The sequence below is a fragment of the Rutilus rutilus genome, assembly GCF_951802725.1.
Source record: "Rutilus rutilus genome assembly, chromosome: 19".
NCBI classification, from domain to species: Eukaryota; Metazoa; Chordata; class Actinopteri; order Cypriniformes; family Leuciscidae; genus Rutilus; species Rutilus rutilus.
The window spans coordinates 5,745,738-5,768,383 of NC_140232.1; the positions used below are offsets into that span (position 1 = coordinate 5,745,738).

The following is a 22,646-nucleotide window of genomic DNA, read 5'->3' on the forward strand; positions in this document are numbered from 1 at the left end:
GTAAACGGTGACAGATGCTGTCAAGCTCCAAAAAAATGCACGGTAAAACCCCCATAAGACCGGCCCACATGACTCATGTGCTATATTCTAAATATTCGTAGAATGGTTTTCTGTGTTAAACAGGACCGAAAGTCATTATTAACTAAAAATATTGTTGAAATAACAGTGATGATGCCTGAGCGGTGACGCTGGAAGGAAGCGTTGATGTGAAACATAGAAACTTGGCAGAGTAGCCTAATGAAGGAATTTTCCAAAGTGATTTTAATTTTCCATGCAGTGTTTCAATAACATTGCAACACTATACGAATGAGATTTTAGTTCGTTGTTATGGGAAGGAGGAGGCGGGAACTGGTGAGCATTCAAGACATTCAATAACTCAAAAAACAAATACAAAATGAAAGTAAAGCATGTAATAAAACATAAAACACACAATGTAAAATGCTGGCCTGGTCTTCTGTCAGTCTTCACCGTCATCGCTCCTCCTTTATGCTTCCGCTCCTCCGTGAGAGATGCGAGACCGGAGCGTTGCGCAGGTGTCGCTCATTATCAATCACGCCACCGGCCTCACGCAGTCTCACGGCCCTCGGCCTCGTCCTGCTCGCCTATATATATATATGAAGAGTTCAGATGCAAAAGCCTCTAAGTGCCATCTGAAATTTTCTTCTAGAATGATCATTTTTATCAAGATCGTATATTTATGTTAAATAATTTCACTTACATGGCAATGCAAATTACCTATTAATTGTCATTTAAGTGAAATTACTTAACGTAAAATATACAAGCTTTATAAAAATAATTATTCTAGAAGAAAATTTCAGATGGCACTTAGAGGCTTTTGCATCTGAACTATATATATATATATATATATAATTTATTTTTTATTTTATTTTTTTTATGGGTGCCATGCAATAATTAGCAACATGCAAAATATTTTGAATTCAAAAACTCATTGGGTTTAATTCACTTATAATTATGTGGATTATTTATATTTATTGTACTGGAGAATTTCTCATGAAAAAATTCTTTAACTTCATTCTAATATTAATATTATTTTTGAGAGTATTCTGAATGAGCGAGTGTCCAATGTTAGTAGTTCGCATTAAAACATGCCCAAACCATCTCCATATAAGGGGTTTCTGCATATGGAAATACATTTAATGGAGACCTATTATGCAAAATTCACTTTTTATATTGATTTTGAAAAAAATTATGTGTCCGCAGTGTGTGTACACACAACCACCCTATTGTAAAAATCTGTCCACTCCGTTTGTTATTATCCCCATACATTTAAATAATTAAATAATAAACATTCAAGTAAGAAATGTTCTTATTAAAGCTACTCATTCAGTCAGTGAGTGATTTTCTGTTTTTCTGTTGTTGTTTGATTCATATTAACAGCACGTATACAGCAGTGTGTTCTGTATATTACGCTGCTTTCACTTTAATACACAGATGTAATATACACATGCAATCTCTTTCCCTGCTGTTTACATTCACAGTCATAACTGGCTGTGTTTATGAGAACCTTGTGTGTATTTGACAGTTTAAGCGCAATAAGACGTGAAAGAGAAGTTTTTTTTTATACTCACGGGATGTGCCGTCTGACAGCCAGCTTTCCCTCAGCTTAAAAACGCATGCAAATAATAACTTTCGTGATGACGATGAACTGCGATCTCACACGAGTCACGTGAGCGCGACCACGATAGAGATGATAATCATAACCAAACAGATGTTTAGTTTTTGTCTCAGTATCCGAGGCACGAGTTGTAAAGGCTCCGCCCTCTTCTGGATTGGGTGCGGGGAGCAGCAGCTCATTTACATTTAAAGATACATGAAAGAGAAAGAACTCAAAAATGGGCATTTACAACATGGTGTAATAAATGATCTGTGGGGTATTTTGAGCTGGATCTTCACAGACACATTCTGGGCACACCTGAGACTTATATTAGGCTATATCTTGTAAAAAAGGGGCTTAATAGGTCCCCTTTAAGATACAATTTGACATCTTGTAAGCCCACACAGATTGTGATTTGTGTGGTATCAGTTGTTCCTACATTTTCCAATTTTAGAAAACATTTTAGTATGAGAAAGTTATTGATTTATTCATGAAAAGTTTGTACCAGTTTTATTTTAGTGTCTGATATACTGGTTTTGGTCATTTTTTATTAGAAATTTTTTTTTTGTGACTTTTTTTTTTTTGACTTTTTTTGTCTAAATGTCTATTTAATATATATTTTTCTTTTAGTTTTTGGTTGTAGCTATTTTAATACATCAACTTATACTATTATATACTGTTATAATTTTTTTTTATGGTTTTACTGTATGATAATAACCCTGGTTTGTACGTTGCTCACAAATTTGTCCGTACGCACGGTTACTGAATGAGACCCAATGAGCGTCCATGAATGAAAATCCTTTTTTCATTTTTTTTTTTTTCAATGTTGAATGAATTTCCTCTGGCAAAACATCTAGAAGATCTAGTTGAGCAATTCTTACTGACGCGTGACTTGCCTACGAAGATTAACTCACCTTTCTGACGACAGAAGGAAATAGGCTACAGGTCACTTGATGTTGCAACTCACTACTACGTCATCACACAGATGAAACAATTGACTTCATTCTGGCTTCTTACTTTCTCTTCTTTTGCTTGCCGAGCTTGAGTGATGGCTGTTTATGTAATTTTGGCAGTAGTAAACTGTTTTTGGGGTGAGTCAGCGGTAGGACTTCAGGAAGTTCTGTGGGTGATGACTTGTAGTTTTCCATGATGATTTAGGCATAACAGCAGCATTACAAAAGGTGAACTTTATTTTCCTTGGAACGGGGCTGTATAGTATCTTATCTATCTTGTATATCTATATATCTATATTGTATATCTTGTATTTTATAAAAAATGAAAATAATAATAATAATAATAATAATTTATGAAAAAAAATTCAAATTAATAAATGTGTGTGTATATGTATATATATATATATATATATATATATATATATATATATATGTATATATATATATATATATATATATATATATATATATATATATATATATGTATATATATATATGTGTGTGTGTGTGTATGTATATATATATATATATATATATATATATATATATAATACTTTTTTAAGGCTAAATCTTTTATTTTAATTAATCTATGATCAGAGGAAACACAGACACACATATACATATATATATATACATCCAACTATGCCATGACTGTGCTATGTCATTTCTCTTCTACACACACACACACACACACACACACACACACACACACACACACACACACACACACACACACACACACACACACCTCTCTTTCCATCTCATTAGCTCACACACCTTAGCTTTGGCGCAGCCAGCATCGCAGCGTTCCTGTCATCCCCAGCTGTCCATCAATCTTCTGGAGCCATACCTCTGTCACATCAATAATAGTTAGTGTATATGTGTGTGCGTGAGAGAGGCTCTGCTCTGGCAGCAGTGGGAAACGTGTTTTTCTCTCTCTCTCTCTCTCTAGGTCTAACCCAGGTGTAATTACTAAACAACGCATGAGACAGAGAAGAGGGGGGGGCGAACGGTTAATTGCTGCTTTTCACTTAAGGAAAGTTTTGCGAACAGGGGATGGGAATGTGATGCCATTGTGCCACGTCGTCAGTACGTTAACATGTTTGACAGGTTCAATGTAGCGTCAATTTAAACCCACACAGTTAGGAATGCACACTATATGTGATCATAACGCCGTTGATCAATATTATATATATATATATATTTTTTTTTTTTATCAGTATAATATAAGGTTTAGGGCTGAGTGATGTATTGAATACTCTTAGTATATTCAGATTGTTTTGCTGACAATGTAAAATGTTGTGGTTATTTGAATGCCTATTTTAATTTCAATTAATAGAAAATAAATAAATCATGTCATTAGACTAACTTTTAAGTTAATTGGTTGAAAACTATGACAACCATTCATTTTTGTCATCTCTCAGAAATGATCACGAAAATCCTTCTTGACTTTTCTCATGTTAAAATGATTCTCGTGATAATAAATGTAGGTAAATATTGCTGTTTATTTGGTGAATATAAATGAAAATTGTGCTCATTTAGTGAAAACCCTTGATTAATACTTTAAGCTTTTTTGCAAAATAATAATGAACTTTTTGAGTTCAACAGTTTGAATCTAATTTACTTCTATGGCTAAAAATAAGTTTAAATATTGACTATAGACAAAAGGCTAGAAATATATAAAAATATTTCTTTACATTCAACAACCAGAAGGTCAGAAGTTTGGGGTCGCTAAGATTGTTACAATATTTTTTTTAAAGAAATGCTCACCGAGGCTTTATCTGATCAAAAATACAGTACAAATATTACAATTTAAAATAACTATTCTATTTTAATATATTTTAAAATTGTAGTTAATGCCTGTGATGGCCAAGTTATTTATTTCAACAGTGATTTTTTTTTTTTTTTTTTTTTTCAATATTCTAATATGCTGATTTTCTGCTCAAGAAACATTTCCTATTATTCTTTTTTTTTTTTTTTTGGTAAACATAAAATTAATATATAGTTAATGGATCTTTGTTGAAAGTACTCTTTTTTTTTTTTTTTGCTTTTTTTTTTGCATTTTTCAAAAATAATCGTACTGTCCCCAAACTTTGGAATGGTTTTGATTATCAGTCATCAAATACAATACGCACTTATCTTAAACATATCATTGTAGCTGTTGCTATTTATATATATCTCTTTATTTGACATGGACATACAATTACATTGGACGAACCATATGCATTGGTTTTAGGTGTGTAGTGTGAAAGCTGAATTGAACACACAGCATCAGGCATGAGATGTTGTGTAGGTTGGCAGTGGCTGGTCACGGGAAAAGCTGAAACTGTTGAATCTTCACATATTAACGCTCTTATTTCAGCAGAAACCTTATCCTCATGTCTTTGTGAAGTGGCATCAGTGCTGCCAAGCTAAAGAGATTCTTACTCATTATTAGTCATAGTCAATTATATAGGTCAGGATGATCTTTTACCTATTGGACCAGGCCATGTTTCATTACACTGTCATTGATTGTAAAGCTCTAAATGCCATTTTTGTCTGTTTATTAGAACAATAGTAACGATTACACCGTAAATATTACTGGAATAAGATAGGAAATGGGTCATGTTGCAATCCAGACTGGACTGTTTCATGAATTGATCCAGCATGACTCGACACATTTCATATTTGAAACAACATTAGCTTTAGGCCTTTTGATTTGAAACGAAATAATTCCATTCGAACTTTTGAAGTGACCTGATTTTGAGAGATTGTTTGCCATTTTACTTTGGAAAAAGTGTGTTGACAACTTGCTTCGTTTAAGCTTGACATCATAAAACAAATAGCTGGGAAAGAGTGAGAGAAAATGGCATAAAGTATCAAATTAAACAAGTTGATCTGAATGAGATTTTATCTGGAGACAAAACCAACCGCTGTGACCTAACCGAAGGACGACCTGTAGGCGTATCAGTATTATTATTATTTTTTTATTGTTGCGTTTGTTGGATTGGAAGAAAACTAGAACGAAGTTAACATAGCTTCACACTCCACACAGGGCTGGGGTGTCAAGGTTAGGATCACTGAACGACAGTACGTGATCACACTTTATACTTTAAAGAATATTTGATTTGTTCCAGAAAGAGTTTTTGTTATGCTGGTTGAAAGTTTCTTCACATCCTGATAGCAATCGCAAAGTTAAGTGGCCTAAATGTATTTATATGTACTGCATATATATCGTCTGTGGAAGGCGTAGGACCATAAATTGTTCGTCCAATCATTGGTTCACCTGCCTATCAACATATATTTTCATACCTCCACACACCCCGCTCACGCAGACGTCACACGTCATCAGTGTGTTTGCCACCACAATACTATGCAGAGTTGCTTCCAAATTACAGTAGTTATATATAATTACATATAGACCACTTAACTTAGTGATTGCTATCAGGATGTGAAGAGACTTTCATCCAGCATAACAAAAAATGTTTCTGCAACAAATCGCCTGTCCTGCCTTTAACAACAAAAACACAGAACGCAGGAATATTAGGCTGCTGTCACTTTAAGAGATAATGCACAGATCCAATACACTGATACTGATACACGTGTGTTGTCTTTCTCGACTGTTTAGGTTCACTTAAGACTAGTGGTCGACCGATATTGGTTTTTTGATGGCCGATGCCGATATAAAGCTGATCTTTTTATATATATTTATTTTAATCAATAATTTCTTATTTTAATAATAAATTATAAATAAATTATAAAAAAATTTTTTTAAATAAACATGCTTTTATACTTTAGATGGCAACTTCTTAAATTGGCAATCCTATTACAGTATTTTTCACAAAGTAATTGTTTACAAATATATGAATATGTGAATAAAAAGAAGGTAAACACTGTAACAGGGCACTCGGGAATCTGGTAATTTCGTACTGGTAATCATTTTTTCAAATAAAGACAAGGTAACCCTAATTTTACATACAGCACAGTGAAACCGCTATGAATATGACACAGTTGGCAACCGGATATATCACAGATATGAATATGACACAGTTGGCAACCGGATATACCACAGATATGAATATGACCAGAGAATGTCTAATATGGCGAGAAGTTTCACTCTCAGTACACTTCCGGCTTCTGAACTGGTTGCAGTTCCACTCTGATTCCATATGAGGGCGCTCACAGGACGAGTGCAGAATGAATGGAGGTCAATGGCGGTATACCCCTCAAAATCCACTTTTCTCAGGATATAATTTTTTGTCTAGTAATTTGAATGTTGTATTCGAAAGGAGATGCAAAGAAATTACACATTGCTGGGTGTTAGATTTTTTAGAGTCACTTATTTGCTTTAAAAAGTCTTTCAAAATGTCAATGACGTCAGAATGCTGACGTCATTAGCAGAATGCTAGCGTGTTATGGGCAACAACAACTCAACCTGTAAGAAATCAAAAGGACATAAGTACTCGTTCATTCAACTTTCGACCTAAAACCCATGTTGAACTTGCAAAATCTACAATCAGATCTGAGATTTCTCAACGGCAATCGGGTGAAAGAGACACATTTAGCTGTCTAGCCCCATTGACTCCCATTCATTTTGCACTCATGGCGATCGCCCCCAGTGGAACTCTGGTGGTACTACAGCCAAAATTCGGTACAATAGGACTTAATAGGGAGTGGGTAGGCTCTCCGTAGACGGGCTCTGATATGACACAGTTGGCAAGCGGATATACCACAGATATGAAAATGACACAGTTGGCAACTGGTTATATATCAGCATATTTTAAAATGAAGGATTTAAAGTTTTTCGCTCGCGTCTCCTGAAGTTGATCTCTGTTCGCATTCACTCACTTCGCACGGACCGACCGTCACTCGCAGACAGTAATGCACACTTCACAAGATATCACAGCTGGATTCGATTAAATCTGCAAGGTTTGTGAAATTAAATGTTTATTAGATATTCAGAGATTTGTTTAAATGACGTAGATGCGCATTTGCTGAATGTTGACGGCAAATGAGAAAGTATTTTAGCCTGATTGTTTGCCTTTTCTGTTACAATTAATATAAAAGCAAACGCTTTACTTCACTTGCTTCGCATAAGTTACCATTTACTTTCTTTGTTTACCAGTTCTGTCTAACAAAGTATTAGATATGACTGACAGAGATCGTAAATGAATGAAGACGGAGAATGTGAGTGAGCGCTGTTTGATCTGAGGAGCTGCCGTTGCGGTTCTCTTCTGGCGCTGGTGTTCTCAGCGCCGCCCGTCAAAATAAAAGTCCGGAGCGCCGTCAAAATAAAAGTCCCGCTTCCTACACATCGGCCAATCAGAAAAACGTATCGGCCAATGCCGATATTTCAAAAATGCCAAATATCGACCACTACTTAAGACATAACCTACTATGTTTGCTAGGATACTCGCAAAGATGGGCATTTTGACAATTTTGGTGTGAATTTGTCCGTTCAAGCGCAAGTCTTTGCAATATTTGTGTGCTGTCATGAGGTAGTTTAACGCCGTATCTCGAGTTTGCTGTACGCGATCATGTGTTTTGTTGGAGTCGTGACTTTGGAGACGCTCTGAAGGGATGATGGGATATTATGCTTTCAAAGCTAGTTCGCTATTGCTAGCCTCTCCTTTAATAAATTTGAATTATTATTTTTTTAAAGTAGTCTGAATGAATGATTCAATGACTCACTCATTAAGACTTCCCTTGTTTAATTACTGGATGAATCAGAATGAATTATCAGAATGAATTATTCAGTGACATATTTTTAACAGTCACTTGTTGCCATCTACTGGTGTAATAATGTAATTGATACAATCTTTATTTGAAGCATCAAGTTAATTTCAAAAGGTGAATTCGATTTGAATGTTCTGCTGTGATCTTACTTGCCAAAGATTAAATAGACATAGCCGAATTGTTGTCATTTAGGAACAAGATCGCATGAGTGTTTGAATTGAGATTGTGACCTTTTAATGATTAATCCTGCAGCTCTACTGAACGCAAAATATTTTTAGGAGATTCATTGTCAGTAACCGTTCATGAAAGTCTGATTTATTCCCCTAATGTGGACTAAATGTTCAAATCTGCAGTACCACGACAAAATCAATTTGTCTGGCCAGGTTGTTCTTGCAGAATTTAAAATGAGGAGAGAGTAAGATTGGACACCCCAAAATAATAGAGATGATATTTCTTGCAAATGTTCTCCCTAGTTGCAGAGAAAAACAAATATGAAGCACAACCAGAGTAGTGAATGAATGATTGTTATGAGCTGATGCTTTTCGAGTCTTGAACTCACATGTTTGAATCGGTCTGATGACTGACTGAATTGGTTGTGGTTCTCAACAAATCTTTAGCTTTCATCAGCCCGAAATCAAAAGGGAACTGTTATCATGTTGTGTGCTATTCTGAAGGCTTATGAAACTTAAATTAAATGGAAAGTTTCAGAAAGAAATTTGGGCATTGTAAATAGTAGAGTCGCAATGGAACTGACAAACAAACTCTCTTGCGAACCATGGAGAACTGTGAACTCATTATTAGGGTTCATGTTTGAAGGTGTCCTGTGGTTGCTAGTCATTCGCTGTCATGTGTGTGGCATATGTGTGTGTTTGCCAATGATTCCACCATAGCACAGTTGTGTGTGTGTGTGTGTGACTGCATCCTGTGAACACCTGAGTCTGCACTGGCTCGGAGTGAATGTCCCGTCTGCAGTAGCAGAAATCAGGAAAGTGCATGTGTGTGTGTGAGATGTGCACATGTAGTAATAAGGCAGACCACAGGAAGACTTGTGGCAGCGACGACAGCCACTTCTAATTATGCACATCCGCCTTTGATGGATTTATGTGGCCCATATGAGAAGATTTGATTTGCCTTTGGGGTTTTCATAGTGAACCTAAACATTGTCTATGAAATACTATGACCTCATGACCTTATGGGTTTGGTTTTTAGTCAGCCTCCTTTGAAATGAACTGAGTATAACTATGATGGAATTGAATATTATAAATGTTAAATAAAAGAAAAAAATGAAATGTATGCTTTATTCTTAAGGCGAGTTTAACTGTAATCTACCTTATAATGATGCATTTGTGTTTTCCTAGGATTCCATTCAAAATCGGACAACCAAGGAAACAGATTGTTTCAAAAACGGTAAGAAATCCACAGGATTGTCCTGTTCTTTTTCCCATGTTTGCTGCTTTCTGTGATTTCTGTGCCACAAAATGGGATGGTTTTCAAACAGGACTCTCAAACTCTTTATTTTACACAATATTTACCTCCTATAATTTGCTATTCATTTATATTCATATTTTAAAACAATTCAAAAACAAAATGGAATAGTGTCTAAGGTTACGCTATATTTTGAACTCATTAAGTATTAGTAGACTATTAGGTTAGGGTTAGTAGAATAAATCGACACGTTTAGTCATTATAGTCAGTAGAATGTATATTGGGGGACCTTTTTTAATATTTAACACGAGCAGTCATAGCCTTTAGTAACTTGAATGCGCAGCGCTTCCGGTGTCAACTGCTTGGTTGATTATTAGCTCTACAAAAGAGCTTTTTAGATGTAAACTGGTATTCCTATCAAATTATTTTAACGCATTGTTTTAATAATAAAAACAGATTTGTAGCTCGAATAGTTTTACCTTTTACTGCACTGTGTTCTGCATTCACAGCGAAATAAGGTGGGTATAATGCAACTGTGTTTTGAGCTATTTATTTTTTTAACTCTAGCTTTGGTTCTGGAAGTATTTTTCCTTATTCATTCCTTTTTTTTTTTTGCTTCCGGACTGTTGCACTTTATAGTGTTTGCTATATCTAGAGACCAGAATATCATGGAGACTTGAGGTTAGGGCTGCACGATATATGGTTTCGTCTTTTTGTGCTTGAATGGACACATGCACGCAAAATTATGTCAAAATGCCCATCTCGGATAGTGGACGTGTATCATTGGATCCGTGCATCAGCTCTTAAAGGCACAATATGTAACTTTTTTGCTTTAAAAATAGCAAAAATCACTATATCTATGTTATATATTTTTTTTAGTTGTGTGCTTACATTATCCCGACTGTTTCCAACAACTTTCAAACCAGGAGAAATTTGTAATTTAATTCGAAGACACGTCCCGTTTCTTTATTTCCGTTTTGTCGCCGTCAATGGCGTCATATCTGCGTTATCCCTGGTTTCCGCTCATGCTGCCATAGCAACCAGAGCTATGAACCAGAGCCCTTTGATAGTAACCAAAGCGACTGACGTGGACAACTGTGTAGTTCGTAATGTCTATCTGCACGCTGTTGTTGTTTCGTTCAAACATTATGGACCATGGCAAGCAGACTTTGGATAAAAAAGGAGAACTAAAACGAGAATCAATATCAGTGCGGTGTTTTTCGAGATGCCGAGACTTCGACCGCTCCTACATGTACTTTATTAAACAGGTGAGCACATTTACATAAAACTAATCAATGTTATATAGTTCAACAATGATAAAATGTTAGAATATGATCTGTATGTTATTCTAATGTTGATCTAGCTTACTGCTAGTGTCAACTAACACATACATTTCAACACATTCAAATGCAGTTTAGTGTGCTAGTGTAATGTTAGACTAAGTGAAACAGCGCTGCGTTACCTCACAAGTTTAATTTGTCTAATAAACTGACCTGTGAGTAGTAATTCTGCACTTGCGTGTAGTTCGGTAGAATGAAATGTCCATATTCCTTTTATATCCGCGGGACTCGCGTCGCGTGTGGAGCTGATAGCTGTCTCTTAGCAATCCCGACCTGCTTCATATCACAGTCATGATAAAAACATCGATGTATTCACTCATCCATAAACATTATTAGATCGGTCGGCTTGACGTTGACGACAAGATCCATAATTCTTAGCAAATGTTGCGTCATCAAACTACGCCTTTGTTATTGTAAAGAGGCTAGCGACCCCTAGTGGCGAAAAATTCCATTCTATACGTTTAAAGTGACAGCAGCCTAAAATTCCCACTGCTGTCTGTCATTTATTTATTAATACAACAAAACTTAACAAAGATTAAATACAGTGAAGACTATGCAATGTTATTTCACATTTGATTATTCAATTTCTGTATCTGAATACTGTCATGAATTACTTACCGGAAAAACCTTAATCACTGTTTATTTTATTTGTATCTTTGTTCTATTGTATATTTATCTATGCTTGTGATCTGTTTATTATTTTTATGCAGATCAACTCACTACAAATTCTAGAATGACTAATTCTTTCCAGAATAGAGCTGTTCAATTCATCTGGGGAAATTGTTTTAATATCGCAATATAAATATCGCAGAAAAACAAAATATTGCAATGTGAGTTTTTTCCAATATCGTGCAGCCCTATGGGGGGTGATCTTTTGAAACACCCTTCAACACCGTAGCATCGCGTCGACCAGCTTCCTCAGGCACGTGCCACTCACATTTTCTTCCGCAAATGTAGAGGTCTAGTTTTCTAGTCCATTTGACTCCAGTGCTGTGGTTAGAGTTTGAGTCATTGTTTGAATAGATCAACTGTGAGTTCATAAGTGCTTCTCTGTTGTGGACACCGTACACTTGTGTGTCCGTAAGTGGGCGTCCTGATCTCTTCCTCATTTTTGAGAGGTCAATCAACATCGGGTTTTTTTTTTTTCTTCTTTTTTTTCTTCTTTTCCCCTCATCACCTCATTCCCTAACTCGCCTCCTTTCCTGTTACACCACACTTCCATGGTCACCCATGAGTGGGCAGGCCACAGGCCGGACACGCGGCTCTAAACGGGGTACCGACTGCCTGCCTTCCCAAATATTGTTTATTTACAGACTTTGCCCACCGAACCACAGGACAGGAACCCCTACTGCTGCAATTATGGCATCATTAACCCCCTACACACAGCGGTAGGGTGGCATGGACACAAACTAATGTGGCAACAGAAGGGCACTGCAATAATTACAGGACCTCCTGAAACTGCTGATTTCCAAATGAAAGATTTAGCTTGTTCTGTTTTCTTAATCTTTTTTTATTTATTTGATCTCGTTGGCGTTCTTCAGACATCTCGCCTAATAGCTAAAAGGTCCCAAACTGATATCCAGCTCACTTGCATACATCTATTGGCTTTATTCTCTTGTCTTACTTTTAGGTTCTGCAGCCATGCAGATCCTGTTTTTGTGATTACACACCCAAGAGAGCTTGTGTAAAACTAGAGCACTAGTTTGCCCACACACTTCTTTAAAGAGATCTTTCTATCCATTCTTCTCGTTCCACTCCTCTCATATCTCTCTACATGTTCTCCACAGGTTGAAAGGGACTTTGAGCGGGAATATGAGAAGCTCCAAAAGTAAGTTGACATGTCCGATGTTGTTTTTGTTTTTATTTTTATTTCGATGTGTTCTGTTGCCCACAGAGCTTTGAATGTTTCAGAGTATCATTAGCTAGAGTGCAGCAAGCACTCATATATATATATATATATATATATATATGTTTTCCCAAAAAGAACGAACAAAAGTAGTACGCCGATTTTAAAAATAGATCGACATTGGATCTGAAACCTTTTGATTTGATCAAAACCATGGCGCCAGTCTAGGTTTTCCAAAGGATTGCTACATTGGTGACGAGACCCTGAAGCATTATTTGTTTCTCCCCAATCATGACAGAAGATAAGTGATTCTTGTATATGACACAATGAAAGTGTGCTTACAGCGTTCTCTGTGCTCTAAACGAGAGGCTGACGAAAATGCCTCCAGCCTTAATCCATATGTATTTTCATGCATAGACCTGTATCTACAGTGACTTTCCTGGCCAGACTGTATAGACCATGTAATCCATAAATTCTGATTAATGTGAAGGGGTAAATCTCACAAAACCTCTCAATTTTTCATCCCCAAATTAAAAACGACAAAAAAAAATTAGTAAAGAAATTGAAGCTTATTTTAAGACTTTTTTTTTTTTTTTTTTTTTTATAAAGAAAAGATGTACTAAAGTCTAAAGCATTTATTAAATAAACAACATAAAAACATTGTATTATTTATTTTTTTTCCATTATTTTTTAAATTAACATTAATATCCATAAAAAATTACAATGAAGAATTGAAGCTTTCATTGAAAACTGGAAAAATTTAAAATGTATGAAACGTTGAGAGTTTGATTTATATGAATCAAATAATGTCTATGTATCTATAATTAATTCTATAAATTTGTGGGGATTCAATGAGATCTGGACATATTTCTGTGATATTCACCCCAGTATGGAGCAATTTAAGGAGCAACCTTTTTTTCACAGCTTTGTTTTGCATGCTTATCATATCCCTTTTCTTGTTGAATCAGGTTGGAGGTCGTCTGCAGAGATGTATGTGCTTACTAGCGCCTCACCTAACCATGTCGCCTTAGTTTCGTTTGTGTAGGTGGAGTCTCAGTCAGTACAAAGAGTTCTAAACCATATATCACTTATACACAAGCACTTGTGGTGTGGGCACGGACATGTAGGGGCCTGAACTCTTGTCTGAGAGGGCCGCTCCTTTGATTTGATTGCTATCAGAATACCTCACATTACGCAACAAAACACACCCAGAGAACGTGATGCCCGTTGTCTTCATGAAACTCTTTTGTGGTCCTCTTTTGGGGGGGTGCACTTCCCAGATAACTGCATACGTTTCGTCATCAGATTTAGTTTTAAAAATGAATGTTCTTTCTGTCATCATGTACTAATAACCCTCATGTATTTCCAAACCTGTATCACCTTTATTCTATGGAACACAAAAGGAGCAATTTCGTAGATTGTGCTGGTTGCGGTTTTCCATGCAATTACAATAAACGAAGACCAAAGATTTCAGTTACGCCTAATAACAGCTATTAGTGAAGCATAAAATAAATTAGCCTTTACAATCAAATACAGACATATGGTAATTATAGCTAAAACCTTACCACAACCCTAAGGTACCCATGCAATCAAATAAAATAAATTGTGAAACTGGCCTCCGAATGCATAAAAGTAGTTTATTTTCTACATTTTTCAAAGCCATATTATGTTTTCTTTGTATTCATTCATTGATTCATTTTATTAGCTTTTTGGAGCATTACAATTTTGGGTAGATGGACTTTCAGTCGATGGGCAAAAAACTCATGGTTCATTAAAAATATGTTCATTTGTCTTTCGAAAATGATCGAAAGTCTTATGGGTTTAGAACGACATGATGCTGAGTTTTTATTTTTAGGTTAAAAACCTAATGATTCGAGCCTAATAATATCCTTTACTATAGTAAAATGAGGGGCTCACCTTCTTTATTAACTTGTCGCCGCACATTTTGGCATGAAAATTCACACTTTGTGCCAGCAGGACTTGCTTGTAGTCGTTGCGTTATCGTTTCTCCTCCGTCTACCCCCCGTATTCATTCGTCAGAATGTGGGGGTTTGGTGCTAATGTGTTGGCTTGTAACCTGCGCTAACTCTAAATGCCATTCACATGTTAGAAGGAGGCGTGCTGCTAGCGTGTTCGCATGACAGCCGTCTGGAGCAGCTGGGCCAATGCTACTCTATTAGCACCTACCGTAATGGCCCCTTTATCTCGTCTTGTTAAGAGTCTTTCTTTTCATTTCTTGCCAGTTAACCATGATTCCCACCTCCTCCTCCTCTTTATCTCCTCAATTGTTTTTTTTTTTTTTTTTTCAGCATCCTGTTATAAAGGTGATATACTTTCCCACAATTTTTTTGTCCACCACCTTCATTTTCTTTGTAGAGCCAAAAAAAACGAAAAAATTGCAATTTCAGGAACGTTTCCCCCGTTCTCCGGTTTGCTTAATTGCTGTAATAAGTGCAGTGTGAGGTGCCTCAGGGGAGTCCCCCAGTCCGTGTCTAATTTTCCATCTAATTGATTATAATGAACAGCTCCCCCATCACCGCCGCAAACACACACTCATGCGAGCGCGAGTCGGATGCTATAGTGCGGTAATTGCAGTTGTTAACACCCCCAGCGGGTGTGAATGGATCAACACTGTGAAAGACCCTGTGAATGATCTCTTCTGCCTCTCAGGAAATGTTACTGTTGTACAGAAACATGAATGGATACTCACAGATGAGCGGATTTAAAATAGATCCGGTTGTTTTATCTCTGATTTAAGTATGATATGAGCATTTACTACTGTAAAATGATCAGATGACAGTCGAGAATAGAAACGGTTCACTGCTAAGTGTTTTCAGCAGATAGTATTGATCATTTCTGCTGCAGATACACCTAAATGATTCCTAAAATACCTTTATTTGTGCTTTTTGTCAAGGAGAGATGTGCTGCAATATGTGCTTTATAAAGCCCCTTAGGCTTATGTTGAAGAAGGGATGTGAACATCTTAAACTAGAATATCACCGCGACTTGACTGTTACACCTTAGTTTTGTACAGGCCAGCACTCGTAATAAATAAATATACTTTTGAATGGTTGTGTGTGTGTGTGTATGTATGTATAATTGTGTGTGTGTACATATGTAAATATATTTTTTATGTAAATATATTTACACACATATACATAGATATATACAAACACATTATATACGTACATACATGTATGGACGTATATAATGTGTTTGTATATATCTATGTATATGTGTGTAAATATAAATATCTACTCACACACGTTGTGTTTTCATGTTTTATGGGGACTTTCCATGAACATTGATGATTTTTATTCTGTACAAACTGTATATTCTCTTCCCTTACAATCACAGAGAACTTTCTGCATTTTTACATTTTCAAAAAACGTAATTTAGTATGATCTATAAGCTGTTTTCCTCAGGGGGACCAAAAGATGTCCCCACAAGGACAAGGATTTCGGATTTTGCCACCTTTGTGGGGACATTTTGTCCCCATAATGTAGTGTTCACTAAGACACACACACACACACACTTATACACTTACACTTACACTTTTGGCCAATGTGTTCTTGCTGAATTTTCTTAAAAATGGAAGAAAAAAATATTGATGTTCTTAATTTTATTGACCCCCTCTCCTCCCTTTTCTTTAGGTTGGAAGAACAGACAAAGAAACTGCATAAAGACATGAAGAAAAGCACAGAGGCTGATTTAGGTTTGTGATTGTGATGATTACCTGTTTGCTAATGTCGACTTATCTAAATATAACTCCTCTCCACTCTGATATAATTGCTTTTACTGGTCATAAAGAAAGGAAATCTTACCATTGTGTACAATTTTAAAGTCAATATAAGCTTGCATCAACACTAGACTTGCACTGAACCGTCATCTATTTCACTTTTGTATTTTCTGCTCTGATATTGACAGATATTTGTAGAATTCAGTGAACATTAATTAAACTTTTTTTTTATTATTTAGTATTACACCTTGGGTCGTTGATAGCATTATTATGATGTCTTGGATTCAGTAAACCCAGATTGAAATTGTATGGGTTTGACTGTAGAGACATGTGGTAGTATTTTTATTTGTGCAGGTCTTAAACAGTCTTCAGTTTGATATTAAACACTCTGCAGAGACCCTGTGTAAAAAGAAAACCCACATTTTTCTATTTAGATTAGCGTCTGGAGAAACTGGACATCATACACTTAACGACTGAGGATCACAAACTTCTAGACTTTCAAGTCATTTCAAACTCAATAAACTCACATGAAAATGTGCACATTGTTGCTAGGAGATTAATGACAAATTATAGGATATTAATCATGTCTGATATTTTGAGCTGATTATAGAACTATAATCAGCTCAAAATATCAGACATGATTAATATCCTCTGACTGGATGGAATCATCGTCTAAAGCTAAATAATCAGAGTGTGTTCCCATCACACACTACGAATTTCTGATTTCAGCTAACTAACGTCCAGACTGCAAATCGGGGCAAACGTTTTGCAGTGTATTCCAGTCTTTAATTCCATGTGTGTGTGTGTGTGTGTGGAGTAAATGGTGCTTTACGGACAGTTATGACATGTCCTTTTCCGGTATCACTGCATATTGTGTGAAAGTTACCAGGTTTACCGGTTTTATCATTTATGTTGTCATGGCAGTGAAACTTTACATAGTCAAGGCCTTGTCTCATACAGACTTGTGTAATGTTTAAACCCGAGGTTATACTTTGGAAACAATTTGAGTGTTTCTGAATGAATCAGGCAGGTATAATTCCACAAATGCCTGTTTTGAACCTGAAACATTCCTTGGAACGTGTCGACATGTTTAATAATGAACATGTAAAGGTCAAGAAGTGAATGCCGATTTCCACAGAATTCGAATAGAACTTAAAGTTTTCTGTTGAATTCCAACTCTGTGCAGGCCTAGATATGACAAGGAACCACATTTTGCTGAATGTCAATCAGATGGAAACAAAATGTGCCTCCTCCTGAATACACATCGCTAAACTGATTGGCGTTGTGGTGTCTTTCTAACTTGTGAGAGGCTGTAGTCACATTTGGTTGTGCGAAGCGCCAAAACTCCTCCGAAGGAAACCTAGATGCGGTAAGCGAGGGAGAAATCGTATACTTTCACTTGAGTAAAAAGCTTGAGTTGATACTTCAACTTCTACGGAAGTCTTTTTAAACCCTAGTATCTATACTTCTACCTGAGTAATGAATGTGAATACATTTGACACCTCTGCCTTCACCACATGGAGGCACATCAGCGGTGTATGTGCATGTTACGTATCAACAGACATGGACCCTTTGTCTATAAGTTAACAAAAGTATATTGAAATGCTTCCCATGCGTATCGGCAGGTCAGAGATATTTCGAATCTGTAAGATGCCAGGCAAACCAGAACAAAAAGAACAAAGATTTCCAGCGCCGCTCCACAACTTTGTTCCACGCAGGTTGGAAGGGGTCGTTAGAGAGTTGACAGATGATGAATATTCACTAAAGAGCTCTGATCGTGTAGTGATGCCTCAATAGTGCCAACGCCAATTACAGTCCGTCGCCTTCTTTGCCAGAGCTGCTTAAAATCAGAATGCTGATCAGATGAGCACGTCAGCGTCAATCCAGATCAGACGCACACGAGGCAGGAAGCCAGATAAAACATCCAGCCCTCGACACCCCACAGCCCAAACACAGGAAAGACTTGATTTACTTCAGATAATTGGGGCAAAGTCAAGAAAGAAGGGGAAAGTTTCTTCATTTCGGTCCCTGTATGATGAATATGGATGTCTTCCATTTTTAATTTGAGAACTATGATACACATTAATTTTGTAAACACAAAAATAATCATATATCATAATAATATCATTATTGTTATAATTAATGTAATAATAATAATAATAGTCGATAGTATTTCTGCAACCCCACGACAATAATAGTATCATCATTATATTATGTTATTCAGGGTTTAGTGTACAAATAAACAAGAGTCCCATTTTGCCATATGTTTGAATGTTTTAAACCACTTAGCACTCTTAAGTACTTGCCACCTTTGCAGATGGTGACTGCTGATCTTTTTAAACCAGTAATCATTATTCTGTTTGTAGATGACATTAAGTCCCGCCGATGGGGGGAAAAATGGACCGTTTCTGCTGTTGTGGCCATTCCTTTTGTTTTTAGGATAAATGCTAACTGGTTTTGTTTGTTTTCCAGCAATGTCTAAAGCAGGAGTGAAGATCTCAGGGGACTTGTTGGGTAATCCGTTGTGTGAGCAGGATCAGGCTTTCCTTGAATCCATGAACGCTCTGGATACAGCCATGAAGAGAATGGATGCGTTCAATCAGGAGAAGGTGAGATTTCGTTGAAAAAGAACAATGTTTCCCGATCAAGATTTTTGTGCCTCCGATCCGAGTCATTTAATAGTGAGTATCTGCCAGTACCAAGTCCTGATACGATACTTGTATTTTCCTAGTGCTTGGTGCACACTTCAAGTACATTAAAGTTATTAAAATCAATCCATTGTATACAGGGGTAGGGGCTCAGATGATAAAAGGGGGGGGCATCTATCAGTACAGAGTAATTTCAACATAACAGTTGTTACAGTAATTAAATTTATAGGCCTGCATTATTTATAAGACAGTGGTAGATGCAAACATCTGCTACAGTGGTAGAGCTTTTAAATAGACTGTGTGGTCAATTATGAATATGGGACTACTGATATAAACTTGCATTTTATAAGCAGAGAAATTGAAAAAATATATGGATATGATTAGAAAGCATATGAAGCTTGCGGTGCCAGAATGCCAGTCTGTCAGTCCGAAGCAAGACGCAACCCATAGCAACGTGTTATGGCAAAACCGGTTCAGATAGTCTGATTGGAGATAAAAATAAACCGTAAATAAATTACTTTTGAGTGATACAAAAGTACCCTAGACTGGGTAAACCCAGGCGATTTGAAACCTGTACATTCTTCTATCCTGCTTCCCTTACAAATTTGCGGGGACCAATCACAAAACTGGCTTATTCACCTGGCACGTTATTGGCGGGTTTAATCCAATCCAATTCCTTTTAACCTCTCGGTGATGCTCACTGGCTTCTTTAGTTTAGCAAACAAATCGCTCGAGTGGGTGTAAATACCACTCACTTTTATGGGGGGTTTTTTTGTGCACAACCTGCAAAAATTGCTCGATGCCATTGGTGCTTCTGCAAACCGCTGATCAATGCTCCAAACCAACACGTTTCCTGCCTGGAGTTTTCGCTGCAAAAGTACGTCACCTGGATCTTTGGTCTGATTGGTTGAAGGACTATCCAATTGCATACAGAGTCATTTGAGCTATGCCCGTTGATCACGCCTCTTGTGCAGTAGAAAATACAGAGTGGAATCCCCAGACCAATTTTCAATCTTAAAAGATTGAGCTTGGTCTGGTGATAGCCAGACTAAAAGTACCCATCAAACATGCTTAACATAGAAGCTCGAGTGTGCGTGTGTGGCACGCTGCAACAGACATCACTGATTCTAACGAGTCACGCACATTTGAGCTTCTTCTTTTCCTTTTAATGGCGATTGGCAAACCACAGGGTTGCCAGGTCTATGCAACAAAAGTAGCCCATTGGCCAGTCAAAAGTAGCCCAATGCGATTTTCTTCATTGGGAGGCCGAATTCTCCACTGATTTTGTTCATCTGGGGAGTGTTTTGGGGAGGTTGGAGCGCTGGAATCGTGCGTACGGGGGAGGAAATCAACCCGTGGAAAAAAGATTACTAAAAAAACAACTTAAAAGTAGCCCAGTTCTGCTGGAAAACCACGGACTTGGCAACACTGTGGCAAACCCACTTGGAAGGTGCATACCGTCACCTTCTACACAACACCTGTGTGACAGTTGACGGAAAATAAAGGATTGGGCTTAGGATAGCCGATACAATCAGATAAAAAACGCTTCATCTGAATTATGAATCTTATGAAAAGAATTATGTTAAATTATAAATGGTTTGTATATCTTGTCATTCCCATTTATCTCAGAATGTATTTTGAAAGTGCTTGGTTCAGCTGACAGGTTTATTTTATTTTAGCCTGAGGTGGAAATGCCAGTCGTGGGTTTGTGGCGTTTTTCCATTGTATGTTTTAGTTTTTTTTGGGACAGGCTAGTGCTGATCTGGCTCTCAGCACAAAGTCTGACCAACCAATAATCACAGCTGTGAAATATCCTCAAATACCACATCACACCTTTTGAACTTTGATCCTGAGGGCCGTTTTCCAGCAGACTTTAACACCTTAATCAGATACAGCCAATGACCGCTTTGGTGCGCTCATTATTATTTTTGTTCACATTGTGTTGGCCACAATTGGTATTAGGCTTATACTGACACCTAGTTATGTGAATGCAGCATCACACACACACATATTTTCAGTTATCGATACGGTTGTCTCAGTATTTGCAGTCAGCTATGATGTTTATTTCATTAACGGAAGTGTCCAGTACCGATTAATATTCAGCTGATCTCAAAATGTATGCTCCCATGAGGCGACCCGCTCCATGTAAAATATATGATATGACTGTAATCTCATGTAAGTTAACTTTTTCCTTAAGTACTATTCATTTCATTGGGGCTAAAACTTTTTAATGAGGAAAAAGTTACTTTTTACCATCTTTAAATATCATATGCTCCGCCCCCACTTCGACCAGAAGTATTTGGGCTTTGTAAGCTGCTTCTTATTAGGCAGTGATACTTATTTGCATAATAAGCAAGTGAATGTGAGACATGTTTATGTTTTAAGCGTATATTGCCGCCACTAGATCTGGCTCACTCACCTCTAGGCCCACACAGAATCTGTACACTTTTTACCTTTCCATATTTCTGTACTAATTGTGGGGGGGAAATCAGTGGAATTCTGCAGATTGGATTTCATTATGGTAAAATATGTTTGTGTGTACTGCACTTGTATTGGTAACTAAAAGCATGATCAAATTATACAAAACATTTATGTCCGCACACATCCCCAAGCTCACATTTACACTCCCTCAACTAGGGATGTGCCCGAAGCCTAAATGTGAATTCGGAAATGCATGGAAAATTCAAAACGCATTCTAAGGAGCCTCTAAAGGGACATAGTTAGGCTTGCTGCAGTAGTCGCCTACATTACGGTGCTCTTTGTATAACCATATTTTTCTGACAAATATTATGATTAAATGGTGTATTAACGTTGCATCTAAAATGTACAAGAAAATTGTAAAAAAAACTAAAAAAACATACCACTCTGAAGCGTCCTGTGAAATCCATGCTTGCAAAATCTGTACATGAAATCCGTTCTGGACGATCCTCTTGTTTGTTAACATTCTTAATTCTGAAGCAGGCTTGAATTAGTTTGAAATTTACGCATCCTTAATATTTGCATCTGAGTAGAGCTCGCGGTTATGGTAAGGGGCGGGACATTTCCGGAACACACGCTGCCAATCACAGCCCACTGGGCCAGCTAACCAATCACAGCACATTTTGTGTTTCGGAAGGAGGAGCTTCATCGAAACCTCAACGAAGCGGCACGTTTGGCCCAGACTGGGGAGAGTGGAGGGAAAAATAATGTGTTTATTGAACAATCAAGCAAGAAAGCATATTCTAGTACACCCCATCTAGTCAAGACTTTGTAAAATAGCGTAATAGGACCCATTTAAGAACATCCAGGGTTAAGTGTCATATGTTTAAGGGGACAGTGGTGATGACTCAAGCATTTTATGGCTTTAAACCTACAAACTTTGGATA

At 36.9% G+C, this 22,646-nt stretch overlaps 1 protein-coding gene across 1 annotated transcript in view; it reads left to right on the forward strand.

Moving 5' to 3' along the window:
* Positions 1 to 22,646, forward strand: part of bin3 (bridging integrator 3) — a 62,448-nt gene that overhangs the window by 8,861 nt on the left and 30,941 nt on the right. Inside the window, exons 2-5 of the mRNA XM_084389276.1 lie at positions 9,642 to 9,690; positions 12,836 to 12,876; positions 16,548 to 16,609; positions 19,106 to 19,242. Of these exons, the coding sequence (XP_084245402.1) occupies positions 9,642 to 9,690; positions 12,836 to 12,876; positions 16,548 to 16,609; positions 19,106 to 19,242 (289 nt within the window). The remainder of the gene's footprint in view (positions 1 to 9,641; positions 9,691 to 12,835; positions 12,877 to 16,547; positions 16,610 to 19,105; positions 19,243 to 22,646) is intronic.